The 22,732-nt window shown below is 46.9% G+C and overlaps 6 protein-coding genes across 6 annotated transcripts; 1 reads left to right on the top strand and 5 right to left on the bottom strand.

Moving 5' to 3' along the window:
* Positions 1-428: 428 nt before the first annotated feature.
* Positions 429-1,485, bottom strand: BDW43DRAFT_311740 (uncharacterized protein; the record flags this gene model as incomplete). Its single annotated transcript, XM_032047243.1, has 2 exons — positions 429-742; positions 819-1,485. 2 exons carry the CDS (start codon positions 1,483-1,485, stop codon positions 429-431), a joined length of 981 nt encoding a protein of 326 aa, XP_031899845.1.
* A 248-nt stretch (positions 1,486-1,733) lies between these two features.
* BDW43DRAFT_278220 (FAD-dependent oxidoreductase) lies at positions 1,734-3,282 on the bottom strand. Its single transcript, XM_032042142.1, has 5 exons — positions 3,109-3,282; positions 2,906-3,043; positions 2,737-2,840; positions 2,572-2,675; positions 1,734-2,514 (listed from the first exon to the last, which is right to left on the bottom strand). Exons 1-5 carry the CDS (start codon positions 3,135-3,137, stop codon positions 1,795-1,797), a joined length of 1,095 nt encoding a protein of 364 aa, XP_031899844.1. The 5' UTR covers positions 3,138-3,282; the 3' UTR covers positions 1,734-1,794.
* Positions 3,283-3,876: 594 nt separating this feature from the next.
* BDW43DRAFT_300749 (OTU domain-containing protein) lies at positions 3,877-5,527 on the top strand (the record flags this gene model as incomplete). The annotated part of the gene is made up of 3 exons (XM_032044952.1): positions 3,877-4,177; positions 4,287-4,720; positions 4,772-5,527. 3 exons carry the CDS (start codon positions 3,877-3,879, stop codon positions 5,525-5,527), a joined length of 1,491 nt encoding a protein of 496 aa, XP_031899843.1.
* Positions 5,528-6,779: 1,252 nt separating this feature from the next.
* On the bottom strand, positions 6,780-9,799 carry BDW43DRAFT_100920 (MHYT domain-containing protein). Its single transcript, XM_032037747.1, has 4 exons — positions 9,335-9,799; positions 8,712-9,276; positions 8,475-8,660; positions 6,780-8,393 (listed from the first exon to the last, which is right to left on the bottom strand). The coding sequence occupies exons 1-4, from the start codon at positions 9,487-9,489 to the stop codon at positions 6,954-6,956; spliced, it is 2,346 nt and encodes a 781-aa protein (XP_031899842.1). The 5' UTR covers positions 9,490-9,799; the 3' UTR covers positions 6,780-6,953.
* Positions 9,800-13,274: 3,475 nt separating this feature from the next.
* Positions 13,275-14,374, bottom strand: BDW43DRAFT_100874 (thioredoxin family protein). Its single transcript, XM_032037746.1, has 2 exons — positions 14,111-14,374; positions 13,275-13,992 (listed from the first exon to the last, which is right to left on the bottom strand). Exons 1-2 carry the CDS (start codon positions 14,143-14,145, stop codon positions 13,695-13,697), a joined length of 333 nt encoding a protein of 110 aa, XP_031899841.1. The 5' UTR covers positions 14,146-14,374; the 3' UTR covers positions 13,275-13,694.
* A 1,001-nt stretch (positions 14,375-15,375) lies between these two features.
* Positions 15,376-18,559, bottom strand: BDW43DRAFT_100856 (uncharacterized protein). The gene has a single exon (XM_032037744.1). It carries the CDS (start codon positions 17,948-17,950, stop codon positions 15,554-15,556), a length of 2,397 nt encoding a protein of 798 aa, XP_031899840.1. The 5' UTR covers positions 17,951-18,559; the 3' UTR covers positions 15,376-15,553.
* Between the last annotated feature and the right edge of the window lie 4,173 nt (positions 18,560-22,732).

Raw genomic sequence — 22,732 nt, 5'->3', positions numbered from 1 at the left:
GACTGATATGCTGGCGCATGATGGCATTGTGCTGCTGTTACTTCCCGATAGAGCGGCTCCTGATCAGCAAACCGATATGTAGTGGCTGGGCCTTAAGTCTTTTCTTGATATTTGAAGTTATGGAATCCTAGAATTGGGGTTTGTGGATTGCCGTAACTCAGTTCCACTGACGGTAGGGAACAGTCTTCCAAGTGGAAATTCAGAAACTATACAGCGATTATGGCGGTATTGCCGTAGCAAATCTCTTCTTTCTATGATTGGCAGCATAGCCCGAATGTATGAGAGTTGGTATTTGTCTTCTCTTCACTTGTCCACAGAGTTAAACATCGGATGCTCATTGGCCATTCAGATAGACTGGTAGCCCTACGCTACATCAACTGTCCTGGGAAATCAAGAAATGCAATATCTCAACATCTCAATGGAGACGATTAAATACCCAAAAGCTCTCCTTGCTTTTTCTCCAGTCTTGCAGTGGACAACCCATTAGCTAGCCTGCTCATCTTCATCGAGTCACGTTTCAGATCTGCGTAGATGGCATCCAGATCCGTGCCAATCCCAACTTGATCTGCCGTCTGCAGGCTGCGTCGGTCAACAAAAGGAGCAATCGAAGGCCACACGCTCTGCACATTATTAAAGAAGAGATCGGCGCCTAGATCACCAAGTCCCTTGATTTCTTTGATGAGCTCCCTTACTTGTTCGCGGTCGTGATGTGCCTCTTCCAACAAATTATTGAGATCTCCATCTGCCCTCAGACTTAGCCAATAAAGCGTTTTTATATATAGCAATGAGAACTAGAGAAGGGCTCTTCTCATACGTACCGTACTTCTGATCCACCAATTCCGCCAACTCTCCCAGATTAGTAGCCCCCTGCTCCCTATACCGATTGTATCCTCCGTCCTTGAGAACCATCGTCCTCTCCTCCCAGCTACTATTTCCCAGCTTGTGAATATCATGATACCCAGCTTCAACGACTTTCGCGATCGTTCGCTGTGTCAAATCATGCGAAATTGGTCGCGACTTCAGCATAGCATCAATAACCATAGCCAGAAGCGTATCCGGTGATGCTGTAAGAGGCTCCTTGGCGATCTTTGTTCCATCAAGGGGGCATCGACCCAGTTTGTCAATAGCTTTTTGCACCTTTGGCCCTAGGTTGCCGGTGACTTTATCCTCTTGCTCTTCCTCACCATTTTCCTCTTCTACTTCCTCATCGCCTTCTCCACCAGTCTCCTTGTCGGGCTCTTCGTACTCATCGCTCAGCTCTTCTTCCTCTTCGTCATCCTCCTCTCCTTGTGCGTCTATCTCATCTTCCTCGGCTGGGGCCTCATCGGGCTTCGGCACCTTGCTCGGTGGCTGCTGTTTCTCTGTCTCGAAATCCTGCCCGGGGGTTATGGGCTCCAACTCTGGGTATTTTTCGCCGCGCTTGCGCTTCTGAGGCTCGGATGTATCGGAGTAGTCCTCTTCGACTTTGGGTGGTCTATACGTCATTTCGGGTGGAATTTGATTGGAAACAAGGTTATAATATTTTAATAGAAACAACAGCAATTGAGAATTAAGCCATGGGGTAAAAACTGGGGAGAAGACATCTATCTATTTATCTATCTATATATATATACATATATCAGTCACTGTTTAGAGGTGACGTCGTGATGATGCTGATCATCCGCTTTAGAGTTTGGAGAGTTCTATTCTAGAACACGTGGAATTATACAGTCATTTTTCTCATTTGGTCTCCCGTTGCGTTTCGTTGGTATGTACGTAATTAATCTGCATATAAATTTGGATCGTCTATTGATATTACAGCTTAGCCTGACCCTTCTGTTTCAGGATGCCATTGACCAGCTCGACCGCTTCCGTAGCACAGCCGAAGGACGCTTGGTATCCGAATCCTCCATGGCCGTAGTTATGCACGACGGAGACCCCATTGACCTTGTCCGTTTCAATGCGTGGCCCACCTTCACGGAAAGGTCGTAGCCCAACGCCATGTCTGATAACATCCAATCCCTCTATACCCTGGCCCTTGCCAACGAGTTGGGGCACGAGAGCAACGGCCCGCTTCATGATGCGCACGGCCAGATTGGGGTCAGGCAGCGGATCCCACTGGTCCTTCTGGTAGGATCCCCCGATTACCGTTCCGCCACCTGCTGCCCGGGTCATCATGTAGGTTATCTCGTCGTCAGCATCGTCAGTGCCGGAGATGGAGAACATTGCGCCCGGGTCATTGCGGACAACTACGATCTGGCCACGGATAGGGTGGAGTTTGTCGTCACAAACGCCACCTAGCTTCTTGGATGAAAGACCGGTGCAATTGACTACCACGTCGGCTTTCTTGTATGAGTGGTGAGCGTTAGCGGCGTCTGCCACGTGCTCGAAAACGGCTCGCTTGAAGACTACGCCGGCCTTCCGGCATTGGCCAATTAGCCAGGGCAGGTAGATTGCGGTGTTGATGCAGACGGAAGTAAACTTCGACGCATTGTCTATACCCGGGGCCAGCTCATTGTCGGGAATGTTGCGGAACTAAGACTTTGGTTAGTTGAGTACTCATTTCAGTATACGCTTGAAGTGTACACATACGTCAGGTACGACCTCTTTGTACCAGGGCTCCTTCTGCACCAACTCCGAGAACCATTCCCCGGTTGCTGAACCTTGGTCTTTCGTACGGTTATAGACAACCGTATCTAATGCCGTATGTTTAGAAAAGTAAGAGGTGTAGAACGAGGGGAGAGAGAGATGACCCACCTTGGAAATGAATCCCAGCCTCCGGGTACTTTTCCGTCAACTCCTTGAGAGTGGGCCAGGTGTTCCGTTCCCATCTTGCATGGGAGCTACCAGCTTTGCCTACTCTGTGATCGGTGAGCTTACGTTTCACAGCTATCATGGTATAGCAGTTTACCCCTGTAAAACATACGGGAGATAGTTGGCACCTGCCCAAGGAGAAGCATATTCTATGTCGTAGTCGCCCGGCATATGTTTGGCGAGCACGGTGATGGAATTGGAGGCATCTTTGGACAGGAGATATGCGGTGGTGAGTCCAGATACACCAGCTCTGTTCAGTTTGGTATCAGCTTAGATCCGAAGATCGGGAAGGGTGTGGGGTTGGATCATTGATACCCCAGAACCACTATGTTATTGGTGACCATGGCTTGATTCTTTTGCGTCGGGAGAATTTTATCAGTGGTTTATGGGACTTGTTCACTTCAAGGAAGAACGAAGGAAGGAATGAAGAGTGTATAGAGAAGAGATTAGAATTGGGCCATAGTTAAATAGTATCTATCAAGGACAGCAATCCCGGCGGAGAAGTGGCCCGTTGGGGATCATCACCGATTGACTCCACCATGATTGGTTGAGAAAGCCGGCGGCAAGTAGTCTTTCTAGGAGGGAGCTGTGGTTACAGAGGGGGAATTAGGGCACTGGTACATCTATGCATTAATAGGAAGTACTTACTCTGTAGGTGCACACGGGCGAGTTCACAGTAATCTTCAATACCTACAGGAGAAGTATATGTACAGTAAGTACGGAACATACATACAAGACAAAACGGGTCTTCCTGGCATCGCCTTGGAAAAATAGTCGCGTCTTGTCTGTTTCGTCATTCAAATCAGACAGACAGGCACGTGGCGTCGTCCAATCAATTAGCGGAACTGGGCTTCACCGCCTGACCGCTTCGTGTGTTCCTCCGCACTCCCCGTACCAGAAAAGAAAATGTATTCTTTCCCTCCCTCTCTCTTTTTCTTTTTTAACTCTTTTCCTCATTCACTGAAGTTATCAGTGTTTCTTTTTCCTTTTTCTTGTTTGACCTCTATATCCCTCTGCTCGACGAAGCTCTCCGACTGTATTCCTCCCCAATGAGGGTCTTTCGTCGAGCAGAGCTACTCAATCATGACGGATGTTCCAACTGGTGGCAGAATTGTGCCCGTAGTCGAGGCCCATCAGCATTACTCCATTAGTCCTACCGATGAGGCCGTGGCCGATCAACCCCGATCATTACAACTGTTCACAACACAACCACCCCAACTACCCCAAGAAGAAGACAGTGACGAACCATCAGATCAGAAGCTGCCGCCCCACTCCCAGGCCAAATCATCAAAAAGCACGCGCAGCAAAAATGCGGAGACGGAATGTCTGGAGCTACCTTGTCTCAATAAACTAGGGCTCTATGCTCTTCCCACTGAGGGTGATGGTATTTCTTCCTTGCCATTGGACTTCCAATCCGAACAATACACATTTTCACAATGACGATTGGACTCATAATCTCTGGATTTCCTGCTGTCTCTAACTATTACCCGCAGGCAATTGCCTATACTACGCCCTCTCCGACCAACTTTATGGTGATTTCACGTATGCCGACCAAATCCGGGTTCGTCTCGCAGACCACATTGCTGCAAACAAGGACTACTTCATGAATTTCATTGCCGCCGTCGGTGGAGAACGCAGGGCGCCTAGGCGCGCCGCTGCCTCGGCGGCTCGATATTCTTACCGTTCGTCTTCCTCCTCATCCGCTAGCCCGGCACCTCCGTCCTCCAAGGATAAGGAACGGAGCTTTGATTCCAAGGTGGCAGAGTCTCGAAAAAATGGCGTCTGGGGAGGGGCAGAGGAGATCCAGGCATTCTGCCAGTCATATAAAAGGGACGTCAATGTCTACACCATGTATGGCATTCAAAACTTCCGTGACGTCCATGCCTCAGATGAGGAAGAAAGGGAGCTTGTACATATTGCATTTCATGTAAGGCACTGGCTTTATTTCCAGCGGTGTACGGCATTCTAATCTGTATAGGACTTCCACCACTATTCCTCCGTGCGACACACAGAAGGCCCGCACACGGGCTTACCGTGTATACCCAAGGCCGATCAAACACTTCAGAAAGACGCATCGTCAGCTGGGCCCACAGTCGTGGATATGGCCAGTCCCTGGAAAATCTCGGCTATCCAGGCCGGCCTCGGTGGCAAGTATGACCGGGACACCATCGTAGGAATGCTACAACAATGTCGCGGTAACATCGACAGAGCATTCACAAACCTGCTTGGCGAGGATACCCGTGCACATCCAGCAGAGACATCTGCCTCTAGGGCAATCATGAAGTCTCGCCTTCAACCCTCCTCACGATCTTCGTCCCCCTTCAGCACAGGTAGTAAACGCTCGGCAGATGAAAGTGAACTTGAGGATAATCCTCAGCCGGCTACTCGGCGCAACCGAGCTAGGGACCAAAAAAGGCGAATTCTTCCCGATGTCACTGTCGGTATTGCCTTCCGGGACGATCAGAACGATTTGGTTTCCCTACGGCTACGAGTTAGCCCGGATGCGGTCGCGGAAAAGGCGACGGCTAGAGAATCTCCTAGTCAGACAGAAAGTGATTCTTTCGACTCGGGAACCGATAGAACTGGGGTTCTAGAGAAGGACAAGAAGTCCAGAACCAAGCAGAAACCTGCTTCTAGCGAGACTGTCAGCCAGAAGAACGAAGCTACGGAAGAGCAGAAGCCACGGCGAAGTCAACGACTTACCCGGAGTCGGAACGCTCCAAAGCCTGCTTGAAACTTATGCTTCTCATTTAGTCGTCCTTCCTGTTCTTCTGGATGCGATTTACAGTACGCCACGAAAGTAACGACATTGATATACACCCTTAGCTTCTATACTTGTTTACTGAGGTTTCCATAATAAGCGCGTTGGGCGTTTCTTGCCGCTTTGATTAAAGACTCGGCTATCTATTTCCCTATTCACGACTGAGCGGGTTTCGCTTTCATTTTTCTCTGATATCTACCCACCATATTTGAATTTACATTGCGATAGTCCGCCACGATTCCACCACGCGAGCATACGATATTTTCTTGACGAGGCGTTGTTGGGGAGGTTTTTGCATTCATCTTGGACTTGCATTGGGTTTGCGCGCGAAATAAAAAAAGAACTCTGATTTTCTCAGTCCGGTCCGGCGGCCTTCTCTGGTTTAGTTTTCTTAATCCAAGCATGCAGGATTGGAAGATCTGTACAGCGATATAATCATGAACGGGTTGCATCTTTGGGATGGGCAAGACCTTTTTGCTTTTTCATCTTACTGGCTTCATTTCGGTTTTCCCTAGAGGACTTTGACTGTCAGGCGAGATTGGTGCTTAAATTGCCATCAACCATCTGACATAGATCTTTGGAGGATCGATAGCTTTGGTAGACGGGCATTCGTTTGCTCAAATACACGATTATCATCATGTCGCTCTTCTATTCTATTCACATTATTTCACATTGATATATCTAGGTTTGTAAAGAGCCCCGGTGCTTCAGATACATAAATAGCACAGTCTATTCTCGAATGGACAGGAAACAGAACTAATGAAACGCCAAAAGCATGGATTATCTGGAAGTACCATATCGGCCGGAACGAGGCCACCACTCAATGTTTTTAAAAATCCTGTAACAGTAATGGCAACTTAATTTTCACTTTCATATTTACATCTAATCCATTAACACTGTTATACACGTAAGAATTGTGCTGGGTTGTGAACATGAATATCAAACAGAAAGTCCAAAAGGATGTGTTCAAAAGAGTGTATGGAAAATGTGACGATATTCATCATATACATTACATTGTATGTGGTAGTTTTGTATGAGGTAAAGCAGTGCATCCAGTCATAATGGGTATAACGTAGATCTATCGTAGAAAGCTCAATAGAAAGATGGAGAGTGTTTCCATACGAGGATCACTGAGGAGCGCGCTGATGAGGGCTTATACTCCGAATTTTTTCAGATGTGTAGACACAGTGATGTGTCGGCCATCGCTGTCATGATATCGAGTAGACCCGAGCCCTGGTTCAGGCTCCAGGGATATTCTCCCGTTTTGATCTCTGTTCGACTTGGATGCACTCTAAGTGTTGCTGTAGCGGGCCCACCAGGGAGAAGATTAGATTGTTAACTCCAAACATTAGGGAACGATTGTTCTTAGGTGTGACTTATGGGTATGCTTCCGTTTGTCTCAGCGTACGGACATCTGGTGGAATCCCGGATCTGGTCGTAGTCGTACACCGGGTGAGTAACAGAGGTTGTACAGTTCGTCGACGTACGTGTTGAAAGCCATTTCACCGGCAACCACAGTCGTCTGCGAAGCATGTCTTCCCAAAGTGGGTTCGAAGGTCGGCTCGGCCAACTTAGCAACATCCACCTTGACCTCTCTACGGACCATGATCTCTGGAGCGAGATTCTCGGCGAGAGACTCCTGCGAAGCGGTTTTCATCGTCGAGTCGAGCTGTTTGCGAGGATTCCAGAAGCGGAGTTTGGAGCGAATGGAGTCGGTGATGTCGGAGTTGGTAGATGAGGTTGGATGGATCTTTGAATATAGAAGCTCTTGGCTGAGTTCTTTAGCGAAGCCGTCACTTTCGCTGAGGCTATCGTTTGTTTGTTGCTGCACGCGGAATAGACGGAGAGGGGTGAAGGTGAAGTCTGGGTTGGAAACTTGCGTGTCTAGGGACCCTACCACGCAGAAGGGCAGAAGGATGCAGTTCTGGCCATCTGAGATCGTGTTCGTACGAGAGGGGGCGATGAGAGGGCGTGCAGAGAACTTGGATGCTAGATTCACGTCTGGTGGGAGGGAAGAGGATAGTGCCGTGATCGCATTTATCAATTGCTCGCGGAATTCGCCGACATCCTTGTAGGCTCGTGCATGGTCTGATTTGAGCCAATTCAGGCAGGTTGACATGGTCCAACCTTCCATGTGTGCTATCATCTCTAAATGTTTAATTTGGAGACGCTTCGTCGATAGAGTCGATGATGGTAAGGGGTTGCCGACACCTTTGGAAGTTAACACTTCAAAGTGGTCATGGATCGTAGGGCGCATAATGAACGAGATAAGATGAACTCCTGGTTCGAATATACGATGTGAGGAGGCGTAATCTCGCATGTCTTTCAGATGGGCTCCCAGACTCGTGGCAGGAACGTGAATACGGCGGGACAAGATCGTTGTAACATTTTCGATGGTTGTGAATCGAAAACCTGCTGCAGCCATACGGCTGGCTTCTTGCTTCTTCAGTTGTCGCACTGTGAACAAGAGCTGGCCTTTCCCCATGCGTATCCTAGAGTACCCCATCGCACGAGAGAAACGCGAAGATGGGGTGGCGGTCGCCAATACGTGGTCGTATAACATTCCCATATCCTGTAACGGCTGTCGAACTTCATCGGCGAGATCTTGAGCAGTCACACAAAAATGACGCTTGAACAGATCATCGAAGTGTGGTTGCAATTCAGCATCTTGGTCCGACACAGTTCCCTTGGAGACATATTGTTCCATCGTGAGCTCGTCAGATTGTATCCGGGCCCTCATGAGAGGCACAACATCCCTCACGAGTTTCCAGTTCCTACTCGCTCGAACAGCCCAAAGGAAGGCCGGGTGCGTTCGCGTAAGGTCATCGTCACTGAATGTCTAGAGACGTTCGTCAACTAGTTAGCTCTAGTCATAAAAATTGCATCAAAGAAGCGAAGCTATCATTGTCAATCAACTCACCCTTCCAATGTACCGATCAACAATCTTCCGGCTTGGAAGCAATGCATGTGGTGTAACCATGATCCGACCTTCCGGGTCAAAGAAAGTACAGGTCAGGACCAGCTGCTGGGCTTGCGCTCTTAGCTTCCTACGGCTCCCACCAGCAACTATAGCACATGCTGATAATACACCGCAAGCTGCGCATGCCTATACCCTGTTAGTATCTAAATCATTCAATTGAAAACCCGGCAAACTGACCAAGACAGCACAGATGATTACGGTTTGAGTTCGGGAAAGCTGGCCTCCCTTCCTGACAGACCGATCAAAATTCCGGTATGATGTTCCCCCTGCGGCCGTCCAGTGCATACCAGAAACGGCTGCAGCAAGCAAGCAGCCACAGACACCTCGCCTCCACCAACTGTCTGTCCAAGTGGCTCTCCAGCGGAAAAAGATGCTCAAAGCGGTGGTACTAGCGAAGACTGCAATGACGGCCGAACCAGCGACATTAGCAGCCCGGTAGGAGCATTGATAGTTTGCAATGCCTAGTTGGCCAACGTAATGCATACCACAGACCGAGGAACCGGTCAGCAAGCCTCCCACCATAATCCGGAGATAACCCGCTTTCTCACTTGCCCCGATGGCATAAAAGGCGACAAGGAGGACAGCCACTGGTAACACAAATGAGACGCCTGTGAAAGTCATGCTGTAGAGGATTTGAATATCATTTTGACCGGAACCAAGAACGATCGCTCGGTTCCCAATGAAATGCATACACCAGATACCAACGCCTCCCATGGCTACTGAAGAGGTAAGTAATAGATACCTACATTGATGGTTAGAAAATCGAGTGTCATATTCCCAGGGCAGGACAATACTCGTACCAATTATACAAACCGGCTCTCGCCGTCCTTCGGTGGAGAAGTTCCAGGGTAGTAGTACATCCCATCATGCTCACCACATAAGAAAGAAAGATAAACCCGGCCAAATATGATACTCCGACGGGCGCCCCGTCGGTGTGAGCGTCTGCATTCGGCATTTTCGAATGAGAATGTTATGAAGTAACTGGAGGCGTTTGGGACTTCATTGACAGGGAATGAAGAGAGAGAGAGAGAGGATATTTCACCGCATGTGCATGGTTAGGGTCAGTAAAAAGTCTACATTCAAGGAATGGTACAGCAAAAGTTGGAAATAAGGCTGACGCATTGACGAGCATCGCCATCTATGGGGATAGATCTTGTTATTATAACGATTAACACTAGCTGATACTCCACCCACTGCCCCTCGTGGGTGCTCCTCTCAGTCCCAAGGTTACAACGCAGCGCGGAAAAACAAAGGAAGAATAAGCGAGGGTGTAGCTGGCCATCGTATTTGTTCCTCGGGTCACTATGGATCCCTAAAATCCCTGTTAGTTAATGCATGTCAATTTAACAAGCGTAACCAAAGAGGAAGCCTGGTCCGTGGCCCTGAATCACTACCACGAGCAGCTGGAGTTTGCAGCTTGGGAGCCCATAGTAATCAGCCGAAAAGCGTGGGAAATTGCTGGATACCAAAGGAAGCGATTTAGTATTCAGATCGTAGTTGGCTAGTGGGGAACGATGGGGCATAGACTCTGGCAATTCGGGCTTCCGACTAAGGGCCTAGCCAAAGAAAATCGGTCTAAAAGACCAAAATCAAGGACATACGCCACAACGTGGTTATTGTTGCCATTTTTTCCCCTCTCTCTTGTTTCACCTGTGGAGAAGCCTGGGTGGGTGACAATATCGTTGTAAACAAGATATGGGTCCGAGTGGTAGGGACCGAAGTTGCCGATTGCCTTCTCGAAGACACGCTAACCATTGGTTCAGCTGCGCCGCTCCCAAAGGATTCGCTCTTCTCCGATCTGAAAGTACTGAGACCCCTGGATGTAGCATTCCCTATCGAGTTGCCTGGGACAGAAATCCCCCACAAGGAGAGGTTTTTTCTTCTTCTTCTTTTCCTGTGCAGTTCTCGTTTGAGATCTTTCCTTAGATTATGTATACCCACCGCGGCCGAATAAGACGCCCGCGTCCCAATATGAACAATATAGGGTTTAAGATTCATGATTATACACAACTATAGTCAAAAATCAATTCTGAGAGGGCAACACAAGCCCGCCAGAGTGGAGACCACGAGTCAGTACGGTATGAACAGATAAGATTGTTGTAATGATTGGAGTGTTGATAGTTGAAATTGAAATGATAAACTTGGCGAGATGGTCTCGACAATGTTTAGTCTAAAATCTGACTTGTTCCTAAACGCCTCGTGTGTCGGCCAAAGCCTTAGACGAACTCTAACAAAAGGGTTCGCTGTGTGCAAACAAGATCGTGCGTGCCTGGTTCATCTGAGACAAGAAGAATCAACCCGTGGCAGTGGATAAGGCTTACTTGGTCTTGAAGAGAATGGCTTCCCCGTTTTTAGGACGTTTAACGCAGTTGAATCACTGGAAATCGGACCCAGACTTCTTCCAAGTGAAGTCCACAGGCTGGCTCGTGACTCGCCAGAGCATGACCACTGTAATCGACGCTTATCCCGATCCACTCTAGCGGGCGATGGTTCAATGGAAAACACTTTTTACTGCGTCTCAAAGTTCGATTTTCTATTTTACGCGAAGGCGGAATTGCTTTTCATTTGTCACACCTCTCTTCTTCTTAATTAATGCTGATTAATTGACCCTCTTTCTTGTTCAATTGAGGTAAACATTAGATTATTTACCGGACGTTCAACTTCTTAAAAAAAGAAAAGAAAAGAAAAGAAAGAGACAGGGAGAGACAGAAGAAAGAAAGAATGTCCATACTACACCAAAAGACTCTAATGCCTAGATCTAGATTGCGACATGTGAAACGAAGTTAATGGCCCAACTAGGAGGAGACGCTACTGGACAAACTACTACCTACTACTACTATACTATACCCAATTATCTAAATATTCGTCGTCTATGTTTTCATCCAATGATCATACAGAGTTTACCCTAACTCACAAATCCGCCAATCACGTCCAGGACTTCATATCAGAGTTTAACTTCAAGTTCTCGCCATCAACAGGAAATATTAGACTCTTACCACGACACTAACCTGGAAAATATCCTGTGTTAACAAAGTCCAAAACTAACCAATGATCCTCGCCTAAAAGGCATCTTTCTACGTGCATACATACTTCATCAAGTATGTACATGACTAGAATACCCTGAACACGGGAACTAATCCCATGTGTTGTGGATACCCCGGCTTACACGGCAGTAAAGGATCGAATATTGCATACTGCACGAAAGTGGATTCTCTGCATAGCAAGTACCCTGTCAATTGACTCCAGAGTCGTCCTGTAGACAGCAAATATCATCGTTCTCTAGAAGACATCATGGAGACACGTAGATGTCCTTTCCCATCTTGATCGATTTTTTTTTCCCCTTTCCCCCTTTCCTTCCTTGTTCCTCTCTTGATTAGGTCAGGCCAGATGTATACGCAATTCACGATAACCTCGGCCCTCAAACGCCTCACACCATCGCTAAGATTCAACCCCTAATGCAGGGGTTACGGGGTAACCGAGGATTAAATTATTAAACATGACAGCTTCAATAATCTGTCATATGAATTTTCCCACCGAAAGGTTAAGGATGTGCAGCATGACAGCAAATGTGTGAGCTGAACTATGGAGCCTGTTAATATACGGAGATACATGGTCTAGGTTATCTCCGGTATCGTAGCCGAGAGATTTCCGCAGTATAATTCAGGCACTTAAGGCCTCCACTGCCGTGTTGGGTTAGATATTGCGAGGAAGAATGCACTCTACCGTAGTATGTATATTGGTGCGTGTTAGAAGGTAAAGATCGTCCTGCGCTTCGAAGTTATTTTTTATTTTATTTTATTTTTCATATGAAAGTTCGTGCTTGTGTAGGTGCCTCTCTATGTAGCCTGAGAGTGGCCGCTGCTACTTGGAACCTAGAAGGTAGTAAGTAGTATGGGCTATCAAGACAGGGATATAGGCTTAGTATGTTTTTTTTTTCCCGCATTATGTTGGAAAAACAAGACGGGCTTTCTCTTTGTGTACCCTGTCACTACTAGCAGGGCGGTGTAGGACTAGCACTTAATAGGTTCTTGGGCAGCTTTGTTTGATACTTAACAGATATAGTACCTTGTAGATTATTTGGCTTGAGTACAAGTGTTAGTCTGCAGCGTATATGCACCTACTATGGTAGGCCATAAGCTTTTGGTGGACATTAGTCTATCTAAATAATAGTAGGTATCCTACTATCTTGGATCTAGTAATTATATCGAGCATGATGAATTTGCCGGACAATGTACATAGCATACCACCTAACAATCCCACACACGATCTTTCTATGCCGTCAGAACCTGTCAAAGTATGTACATTCTTTAGAGTAGATTAAATAAGCCGGCATCCTGATTCAACTTGATCCTTGTGCCAGTTACATGTACCGTGCCGATTATCTCTAGGCAATTTTATGGGTCTTTCCGTGCGTGCGTCTAGAACACACATGCATGCAGCATGCATGCTGTACGTGTCGTGCCACTTGGTTATGTAGAAGATTGATTGGATGAATTGGGTAGAAATTAAAGGTCGCGAATGAGATGTTCAATAGATTGATAGGTGCTTATTTGTCAAGGAAGCCGATAAGCTCGGGGCTATCAACCAAACTATAACATTAACAGAACGATGGGCTTATATGTGGGCTGTATGCGCACCGTTCGGAATGCGATGAATATTGGGGCTCAGCTACGATTTATGGCAACTGCGCAATATTGATCGAAGGCTCGCTTGGAATTATGCGTCTATATCACAAACGACCTTGAAACCAATTAAGGCGTTGAGATACCTGTGTGGGACCCGTTGGTTTCATTCTCGAGACATTTCTAGAAAGTCCAAATTGGACCAGGCTATTGCGGACTACTTTTAATCGCTGCCAAACTAACAGTCTTCAGATCGTCCCGCTGTTCGTTGGCTAGATTCCTATTCGGCTGTTTGGTATGCTAGGGGTCCTACTGAACATGAAGAGAGAGCCAGGGACTACGAGCTTAGGAATATCCCTTCTCCGGAAACTATCTTACCTAGATCCACAACGTCATATGGACGGCTAGATTATGGGCACGGTACAGGTACAGGTCATCATTGTGCGGTGTGGGGAATATAAACAGTAGAATCACATTCCCTTCGTGATGAACAAAACAAAAAAGCGCATGTTATCCATCAATCCAATATCTAACCGATTTATGCGACCAGGTTCTTGATACCGGCTTCAAGGGCTTGAGGGTTGGCGCCAACAACGTCGCCGATCTTCTCGCCGTTCTTGAAGAGAATGAAAGTGGGCATGGCGCGGACACCAAGCTCAGCAGCGACATTGGAGAGCTGGTCAACATCTATCTTGTAGAACTTGGCCTGGGGGTAGGCAACGCTGAAACTGGCGAGCTTGGGGGCAATGGCCTTGCAAGGACCGCACCAATCGGCGAAGCAGTCAAGGACAACAAGATCCTGAGATCCGAGAACCTTTTCGCGGAACTCAGCCTCACTATATGGCCAGTTAGTGACATGTGGCCAATTAAGAATGTGGGGATTAAAAATTAAAAAGGCGGCGGATGCGAAGAACACATCGATGCTGGGTGTTGTGTGAGAACGGGAAGTCTTACGTCTTGATATCCTCAACTTTGCCGTGATCAGCCATGGTGAATGAGGGAGAGAATCTGACAGTAGGGGTATGGGAGAAAGCTCGTCGAGAGAGATTGAAGTTGTTGCCGACCGAAAGGCGAGGTGAAGTGGTATATGCGATTGCTCTGGATGAGATCCTAGCAGAAGAAAGGGAGAGACGAGGAGATGGTTTAAAACTATGGAAGATATTAGCTCCGGGTGAGGGGCTGATGGAGGGGCACGAATGAGATTTTTAAAATCCCGAATGACGTTGGGCTGCAGGGAACAGATCCACGGATGAGTAATCGTTCTTGCTGAACCATTCCGCGCGCCATGGAAGGGACGGGGATGATGGATGAAATTCTATGCACAGGTTCTGCCTACCCACTCACTCGCGACACTCGCAGGAGACTATTCAATTGATTTGTCAAGCTAGGGGAGTACATGGTTGGTTACAGAGGCGTGATAAGGAAGTGGTTTGGTTGGTCAGCAGGTGATGTTTAGTAGTAGTTCAGACTTGAGGCGGATGAGTGAGAAGACGCTTCTGGGTTCTGGCGTTTGCACGTTAAAGCGGCGGCCCGAGATGGCGTGCTCTCCTCTCGCTTATCAATCAGATATGGTCTGGATCGTATGTATGCCTCAGGCATCTATACGGACGTAACTCGAAGAACATCAAATTATATGAACAATACATACTTAATTAACATCATAAAGATTCTCCCTACTTCCGCCCTTAGGTTCAGTCTTCAATATCAAAAACAATACAACATCTAGCCTTCAACCAGCAATCATGGTCGTTTCTTGGAAGAGAGATAAGACGACATAATAAAATGCATATCGCTTAAATATTTTATTCTAATTTGTCTTGTTTCTTAACGAACTAGAATGTCATGCACCATTAATTAACGACTAGTGTGATATGGCGATGGGGATAGTAAATGGTATAGCAATATGGAAAGAGAAGGCAAATAACTCATGCAACAACGACTCGCGTGTTGGGATCAATATGTGCATCGAATCGAAGACTGAGATTGCGTCAGGTCTATCAGGAGGATAAAGTTCGGAAGAAAATGAGCCAAATAGAAACATTAACTTGCAATGGAGACAAACTCATTCAAACTTCAGCTGATTGGGGGGTATCAACAAACACAAGAACTAGCAAAGCCAGCCAGCAAGACTAGAAACGACCAGTCTGCATGCGAGCATCGGAGAATGCAACTGTGGCCACGTCAAGTGCCACATGAGATGCGTGCAAAGCCGACAATACAAAGGAGAGACAAAGGAAAGTATCAAAGGAGTGACTGGGGTATATACTAGAGGCTGATTAAATACTCTTAATATGGAAGAACGCCAGGAAGATAAAAGTTGGCGAATAAACATCACGTCACCAAGGCCGTGCTCAGTAATAAGACCCCAGTCAAGTTTCTCGGTGTTGTGGTGATTCCTCAATGACCATAACGGCGGTCATAGCCATGATTAGTCTCAAAATGAAATTCAGCTGGGTGCTCCTCAATTGGGCTGAACTCCTCTTCTACAGAGATCGCAGATAGAGATTGGACATTGTTGAGCAGACCCTCGTTCGACTTGGGCCGGATCGCTGGGTTGACGAGCACAGGACGCTTTGCAATCTCCTGATGCCAAGTTTCCTCTGCCGGCTCTGGCGCATTAACCATTTCAAAGTCGTTCTCTTGCTCACCAAGGACGTGGCTAGCTCTGGCGTTCTCGTCATGATTGGTGCTAAACTTGACCAGCTGTTCATTACTCGAGATCTCTCCTTCCTTAGGCGCCTCTTCGCGTTCTTCGACCAACCTGTTCCTGGAGGAACTGAGACTTGGCCGGCCCGGGGTGCTCGTCCTCTGAGAGATGCGACGGAGGAATTGACCTGACATCCAAGACCCTTCTGAATCTATCGATGCCAGAGACTGAGATAGAGGGACGTTATCAACGTCACCTTCCATGCTATCACCCGTCCAAGAATTATGGCCATTTCCGCGGGGGTCCTGGAGTTCTAAGTCAGACCCAGGGATTGGGTACTGCGTTCTTTCGCGCAAGTCCAAGTTTTCGGTTTCTATCTCGGAGTGTTCAACAGGCTCTTCAGGAATATCGGGCGATTGTAGACGCGAATCGGGGGGTGATAGAGGCTCGTCCCCGAAATGTTCCCTGAACTTGGATTGAGAACGTTTCACTGTTCCTGAATGGAGGAAGGGTTTTGGAGGAACATATGGAGGAGGTCCTGAAGATCGTGTTGGAACCTTGAAGAAGGATTCGTGCGACGCATTCGACGAGAACTCCGAACCACGGTCTTGGAAACGTTCGCGATAGCGCCGCTTGAGACGGGAGCTACCACGTCTAAATAGGGATGTTATTGTGTTGACGCGCCCACTGCTATGATCTGATAACCGTCGCTCTGAGTCCATAGTACGGGATACATCTGAGGTGGATTCCCTGCCGAATCCGTAGGCTTGAGAGGAAGTAGGGCTGTAAACCTCGCGTCTTGTCGGTGAGTGGGACGGTGATAGAGTGCTACGCGACATACCCATCTCTTGTGATGGAACAAAACTGCGGCGCATACCCAACTTCCGTTCTCGAATAGAGTTATCATCAATGTTACCGATGACATGGACACTCTCTAATGAATGCCGGTCACTCCGTTCGGTGCCTTTGGAAATGTCCCGCAGCCATGAGCCAGATGAAACCCCAAGAGCATGAGGTCCTGTCTCGTTGAACCCAGATCCATCTTCAGCGACACGATCTCTAGGATCAGCTTGGTATTCAGCACTCGGCCGGCCGCGCAGAGCTGCAGGCATATCCTGCGATTCACCTTGTTGATCCTGAGAAGTACGGACAATCCTTTCCTCCAATCTTTGTTGCTCAGCAGCGTGCTGTAGTTTGCGTTGCAGTTTTTCATATTCTTCAGCTTTCTTCCTCTCCCTCCGTCGGCGATCCCTTTCCAGCAGTTCCCTCAAAGCACCTGCATCAAGATCGTCGGCCAGATTGTCGATTCTTTTCTTCGACTGAATATTATCCTCTGAGACAGAGATAGCTGTTATCCTCTCCCTTCGAGTTGATGCTTCAGATGGCTTTAAACTCCTTGCGGTGGGAACCCGAGGAGTTTCCACATAGCGGATAACGGGACGGGGAGTCCAGGCAGCAAAACCGTTAACTTTAAAAGTACAGGATTCAGAGTAATCAGAAAGTGAAGACGCAGAGTCACGAAGCGAAAGGCTGACGTCAGACAGGTGTCTGTCTGAACGACGACTCTGGGCCCTAGGTGCCCTGCGGGTGTAGGCAGAGCCTTGTTCACCGGGGAGGGTAGTGGAACGGCGAGGAATATCGATTGGAGATGAGGACATCAGACGAATCTCACGCTCCCTAGCAATCTCGTAGGCCTTTCGCTTGCTTAGCTTTTTCTTCAGGACCGCAGGCCCATTATCGGAACGATTTTGTCTCCGCAGCGACGCATTTCGAGACAATGAGGGCTGGTCTTGACCGATGGTAGAATAAGAGATATAACCATCCGGGGTAAAGCCTGTCCGGGCTGAGGGGTCCCGTGCACCTTTCACGAGATGCACCTGCTCGCTATGTGACGTAGGTGGAGGATACGAGATCTGTTGAGAAGAGAGAGGCGGTGCTGCATCTTGAACAGGACCCGCGAAATCGTCAGCCGGCTGTAAGTGTCGGTTTTTTTGCCGCTTAGATTTCTTGCGAGAAGGTTTCCTCCCAAATTTGGCGTCGTCCAGGCTCAGGCGAGATTCTTGTGGTATATGGAGCTCTCCCGCAGCAGCTGTATCCAACTGGATAGTATGCCGCTTACTCTTCCGACCAAACGGCCATATCGCCATGGCGCCTGGTCATACGTACTTTTGTCCAACGTAAAAATTAAACGTGGACGCAGCTTTGTTCGGATGTAGATTCGGACCGGATGACGGGACTCATGGGGAATATGGGAATCACACGCGACCACCAGAAGATCTGGAAGGTGGTTTGAGGTAAGCAACCGAAATAAATAGAAAAGACGGCTAATCCAACAGTAGAATTGAGTCAAAAGTTAAATTTTTCCTATTGACCGTCGCTGAAAAAGATAAGTCGAGAACAGGTGAAAGCGATAGACAAAAGAAGGCATAAAATAAAATAAAAAAGAGTTGGAAGCCCCCGGTTGTTGGTATGGACGAGGGGAGAAACTATTGGTTTAGAACGAACGGGTAGAAAGACGTAAGTAGAGTGAGTACTATTTGCCCAGGTGGTGAAAGTTACTAGGTAAGACCCCCCGAAGCCACGCCACAAAAGAGTGGCAAAACAAGATAGTCCCACTAACACAATAAGATCGAAACGAACGAACGAGATTGAAGCGAAAGATGACGAAGAAGATGAAGTGAGGACAAGGGAGGAAAAGAAGGAGAGGGAGAAACAAGAAGAAAAAGTGAGCCCAAAAGACCGAACCCCAATACCCAAAAGAGTCAAGTCAGTGAGCGAGGGACTGCCAGAGTGACTGCGAGGGCCGAGACAAACAAACCGCCCTTTTTCCTGGGTCACTTACCCAGGGGAGCAGACCTGCTGGTTACACCGCGAGCGCCCCCGGCCCCGGCCGTCATAAGAGGATCACTTGAACCAGAGGATCTTCCTTCCCCCCCTCCCCAAAAAAATAAAATCTTTTTATTTTATTTCTTTATTTCTAAAAATTACAGGTCAGCCATTGTGCAAACAGTTATTCCATGCTTTTTCTGCTGATTTCTACTTCTTTTTTCCTTCCTTAAGTTATAATACTCCTTTTTTATTTCTCATCTCTCTCAGATCTTTAAGGCATACAAAAGGACTTTCCTCAAATGAAAACTTCCCTATTATAACACCTCAGAATTCAGACAGAGCGAAGAAAGGAAGGGAATGGCCTGGGAGAATTTGAACAGAAGCTGATCATGAAAATTTCTTCAACTGTGGGGAATCCAATCCACTCGACGGGACTGGCAGGTTGAAGCCCAATCCCATTGTCACCACCGATTAGGGAGAGACATCATTGGAAATTAATGCCTAGGTACCTGCTTTAGGGGCCACTTAGCCATTGATTAGTTAGTACTCAATAGGTCCCGTCCAAGCCGTACTCCACTCTCCATACTTAGAAACAGATAGTGCAATACAGTTAGTACAATAATTACTTCCAAACCCGGCTGTACTCTGTGTGTATTGTTACGGCCGGTACTGCGGTAGCTTTGGTAACAGATGCCTAGAATTAAATGTATGTTCATTTCAATAGTTCCATCTTGTGATGTCATGAAGGATTTCCAGAACTAGTCTTTTGTAGTCAGGCAAATCTCACTCCTCCGTACGAGATACTTCGGAGAAATCGAGCGAGAGTATCCTTCACGGCTCAATACTCTAAGTATGTGCAGTACTTAATAGCCTCCTATCTATGTATTCTCTAATGCTTTCTTTTAAAGTTACCATTAATGCTTATGTACTGGCAGTGCTGTATTCAAGAAACCACCTATATGTATGTACCAAGAAACTACATATTGGGATAACGGTCCGATGTCATGGAGAATCTCGATATATTGATCCTTGTTAAGTTACGTACTGCTGAGAGGCTTTACCGGGTATACTACGGAGTACCCTGCAAACTGAAAGGTTCTCTATTTATTGTAGATTAATTACCGAAACTCTAAAGTCTGTGGTACAGACCATTATCATAACGATCATATACGTGCGAGATCGTGTCTATCATGTAGGACGTCAAAGACGATCTAATCAACACCATTGCAAATGATCTACCTGGACACAAAGTGCAAAAAGTTTTATATTTTTATGGGCAAACTCAATACTCTCTACGTACAGACCTCACACGTAATCATACAATACATTGCTCTGTCGACCAATGGAACCTCAGACATCCCAAAGATCGTTGGGCATATCTAATTACCATCTACTAGGTATATTAAAATGACGAAGAGCGATGGAGAAAGTGGAATTTCCCGGTGGAGAGGTTTTTGAAGCACAACGTCACACTAAATCTTAGATAGTTTCGCTTAACTAACGGCGAACAAGATAGGCAACGATGCACATCCTCGCGGGAAGAACAACAAGCCTACGCTGGTACAGTACTTCTATAGTATGTAGAGTCTTTACTATACGCTGACATTTTCTAACAAGTAGCAGCTTTTTCCCAACTCAATTACGACCCAAGCTTCTTACCGAAAGAATCCGGAAGAAGTCAGGTACCGTGGTACGTTTATGACAGCCACTGACAGGTCCAGACGCAGGGGCCATGCCGTGCAGAACCCATGGCAATGTAACGGTCGAGTCTCCATTCTTAGGTAACTTCCCAGGCCGTGGGGCTTTGTTTTGTTCTACTAAATACTTGGGGTTCCAAACTTCAACCTTCAGACGACAGATTTCATTGTTGCGTTTGTCGATCATTTCAAGACTTTCCTCCGAGACTGTGCCAGTCGATGCAGGTCTGGACATTCTTAGTCGCATATGTGGGTATGGACCACTTATTTCCAATATTATTAATTCGGGATAATCTCTCTGGGCCTAGTGCGCGTATTGTTCCGAATCAAATTTCTCTCGACTTCATTAGACACGTATCCACCTAATTTATCATGCCTTGCAGATAGGATGGATCATCGCGGTTAAGCACTGAGCATGGTCAAGGAAGACAACGCCGATAATTGGAAGATGCAAGCGCATGGTCAAACAAGTACCGAACTCGAAACCATGAGACTTTCCATTCACCCGAGCTACAAAACGGGGGTCACTTGGAAGAATGTGGTTCTCTCCGATTGTACCGATACCATGGTTCTGCCCCATCATTGGTATCTCGATCTGATGAATGACTCAGGCCTCTTAAAGTCTATGTACCCCATTTGTATATTTTGGCATCAACGGAATCGGCTTTTTTCCGCATGCTTATTTATCAATGATCTAAGTTTAGCTATTTTAAGATACTCCGTTCACTTGAATAGATTCTATCGCATGTTTTGGAAAGAAAAAACAAAAGAAAAATGAACCCACTCGAGGAACACCGACCGTCTTGTCTGTCGAACATAGCTAGAATGCACTTGAGATTCGATCATCTCTCGAAAAATAGCGGATCACTTGTTCCTGCATCTCATTAATTAAAGACTCGGCCAGATCTCAATCTACCAGGGGCATTATAAGTGAGACATTCTGGCTGATTAAAAAGGTCTAATCACGAACAAGCCACGGCTTGTAGCCTTGCATAGACGCCAATACTGGACAATCAATCGACTTCTGTTTACGAGTTAAGGAAATTACAGTGAAAACTCAGACATCCCGAAGGTCTGCGGAGTTCGATATCAGTGCTATCTGAGCGGGTCGTGTAGACAGTATCCCTCTCATTTACTAGGTATGTGTATCTAATATCGATTCGCAATGCAGGTCATGGACCCAGACAGTACTAGTAAGAGCTATCTGAAGCCCTACATCAATCAAGTCAAAATTGAGGTAGATGGTGATCTTGTGATTAGCATTGATGATAGGCGGTGTAATTTCTTTTTCTTCACCCTTGGCAATTGTGGGTTCAGGTACTTTCATTACTGTAAGTAACATTTACGGGACATCATAACTCTGCGTATCTACTCCGGAGTACTGAGCACTTGAAGTAATGACTCTAAAAGTGCGCTGTACTTGGCGCATATACTTACCTGAATCTCGACCCATTTCTCATACAACGAAGACATAGAGCAAAAGTGCCTCAAAAGAGACAGTGGTACAAGAACCCTCTTGCCTTTTGTGTCAATCTGCATGCATATGATAACTTTACCTGTCACAAACCATACGAAGTATACCAGTTATGTACATACGTGTCAATCAATACCTTCTGACATTGTCACAATACCTAATGGTGCAGGTCTCAGTGTACACCTTGACAACTAACAATAATAAGGCAGAAAGAAAGGGTACTATTTGAAAGGTTTCTGACAATGGTGCGCAGTCGCTGCTGCGCTAAATCCTCTTGCATAGGCGGAAAAGTTTAGTTGCGAGCCTTGTAGGGAACCACGTTCGACCTGTGCTGGCAGTCGTTGATATAAGAACCAAAATACCGCCAATGAGGTGATTGACTAGTTAGGAGATTTCCAACCAGGTACTTCTCTCCCCCTTGCCGCCTGGTCTTTCCTTAATATTTGGTCTTGCTTCACGTTGCCTCCGCTCTTTGATATTTTCTTGGCTCTTTTACCAGTTTTGTTCATCGTTCTCTATCTTACATGTCATATCCCAGTTCCAACATTGCTCCAAGACTCCGAACACCCCCAGAAATGCTATCAATTCAAAATTTGCTTAGCTCCGTCGAGAAACCAGGCTATCACCCGCCCAATGCAACGCTAGGCCATGGACCGTCTGACTGCTATACAGATGCCAAGCAATAACTGGCATTCAACCCAACGGCTTAGTGCAACCAACAAAAGCCGACGCCTCAAAAGTTCCCCTCCAATCGAAGTTTCAATGGACCCATCTACGGGATCGCAGGTCTCACACAGACAATAAAAACTGACAGATGGCAGTTGCTGACAAGAGTCAAAAACAGCCCATCTCTAATCCCACCATAGAATTTCCAAACAGCTGGCAACCCCGATATATCCGCACGTGGCCGGATTTTGAATGAACGCCTC

Source organism: Aspergillus alliaceus (genome assembly GCF_009176365.1).
Source record: "Aspergillus alliaceus strain CBS 536.65 unplaced genomic scaffold BDW43scaffold_25, whole genome shotgun sequence".
In the NCBI taxonomy this organism is placed as follows: Eukaryota; Fungi; Ascomycota; class Eurotiomycetes; order Eurotiales; family Aspergillaceae; genus Aspergillus; species Aspergillus alliaceus.
The sequence above is the reverse complement of the archived record's forward strand: the minus strand, read 5'-3'. Positions and strand labels throughout refer to the sequence as shown.

Bases quoted from the DNA above. Each gene is read 5' to 3' on its own strand.
- BDW43DRAFT_278220 (XM_032042142.1), bottom strand. From the start codon at position 3,137: ATGGTCACCAATAACATAGTGGTTCTGGG. The intron at 2,841-2,905 runs GTATGTTTTACA...CACCGATCACAG, and splicing joins GCAGGTGCCAACTATCTCCC to AGTAGGCAAAGCTGGTAGCT. The intron at 2,515-2,571 runs GTATGTGTACAC...CCAAAGTCTTAG, and splicing joins ACAAAGAGGTCGTACCTGAC to TTCCGCAACATTCCCGACAA.
- BDW43DRAFT_100920 (XM_032037747.1), bottom strand. From the start codon at position 9,489: ATGCCGAATGCAGACGCTCACACCGACGGGGCGCCCGTCGGAGTATCA. The intron at 9,277-9,334 runs GTACGAGTATTG...CCATCAATGTAG, and splicing joins AGAGCCGGTTTGTATAATTG to GTATCTATTACTTACCTCTT. The intron at 8,394-8,474 runs GTGAGTTGATTG...GAACGTCTCTAG, and splicing joins TTGATCGGTACATTGGAAGG to ACATTCAGTGACGATGACCT.
- BDW43DRAFT_100874 (XM_032037746.1), bottom strand. From the start codon at position 14,145: ATGGCTGATCACGGCAAAGTTGAGGATATCAAGAC. The intron at 13,993-14,110 runs GTAAGACTTCCC...CTGGCCATATAG, and splicing joins AAAGTTGAGGATATCAAGAC to TGAGGCTGAGTTCCGCGAAA.
- BDW43DRAFT_100856 (XM_032037744.1), bottom strand. From the start codon at position 17,950: ATGGCGATATGGCCGTTTGGTCGGAAGAGTAAGCGGCATACTATCCAG.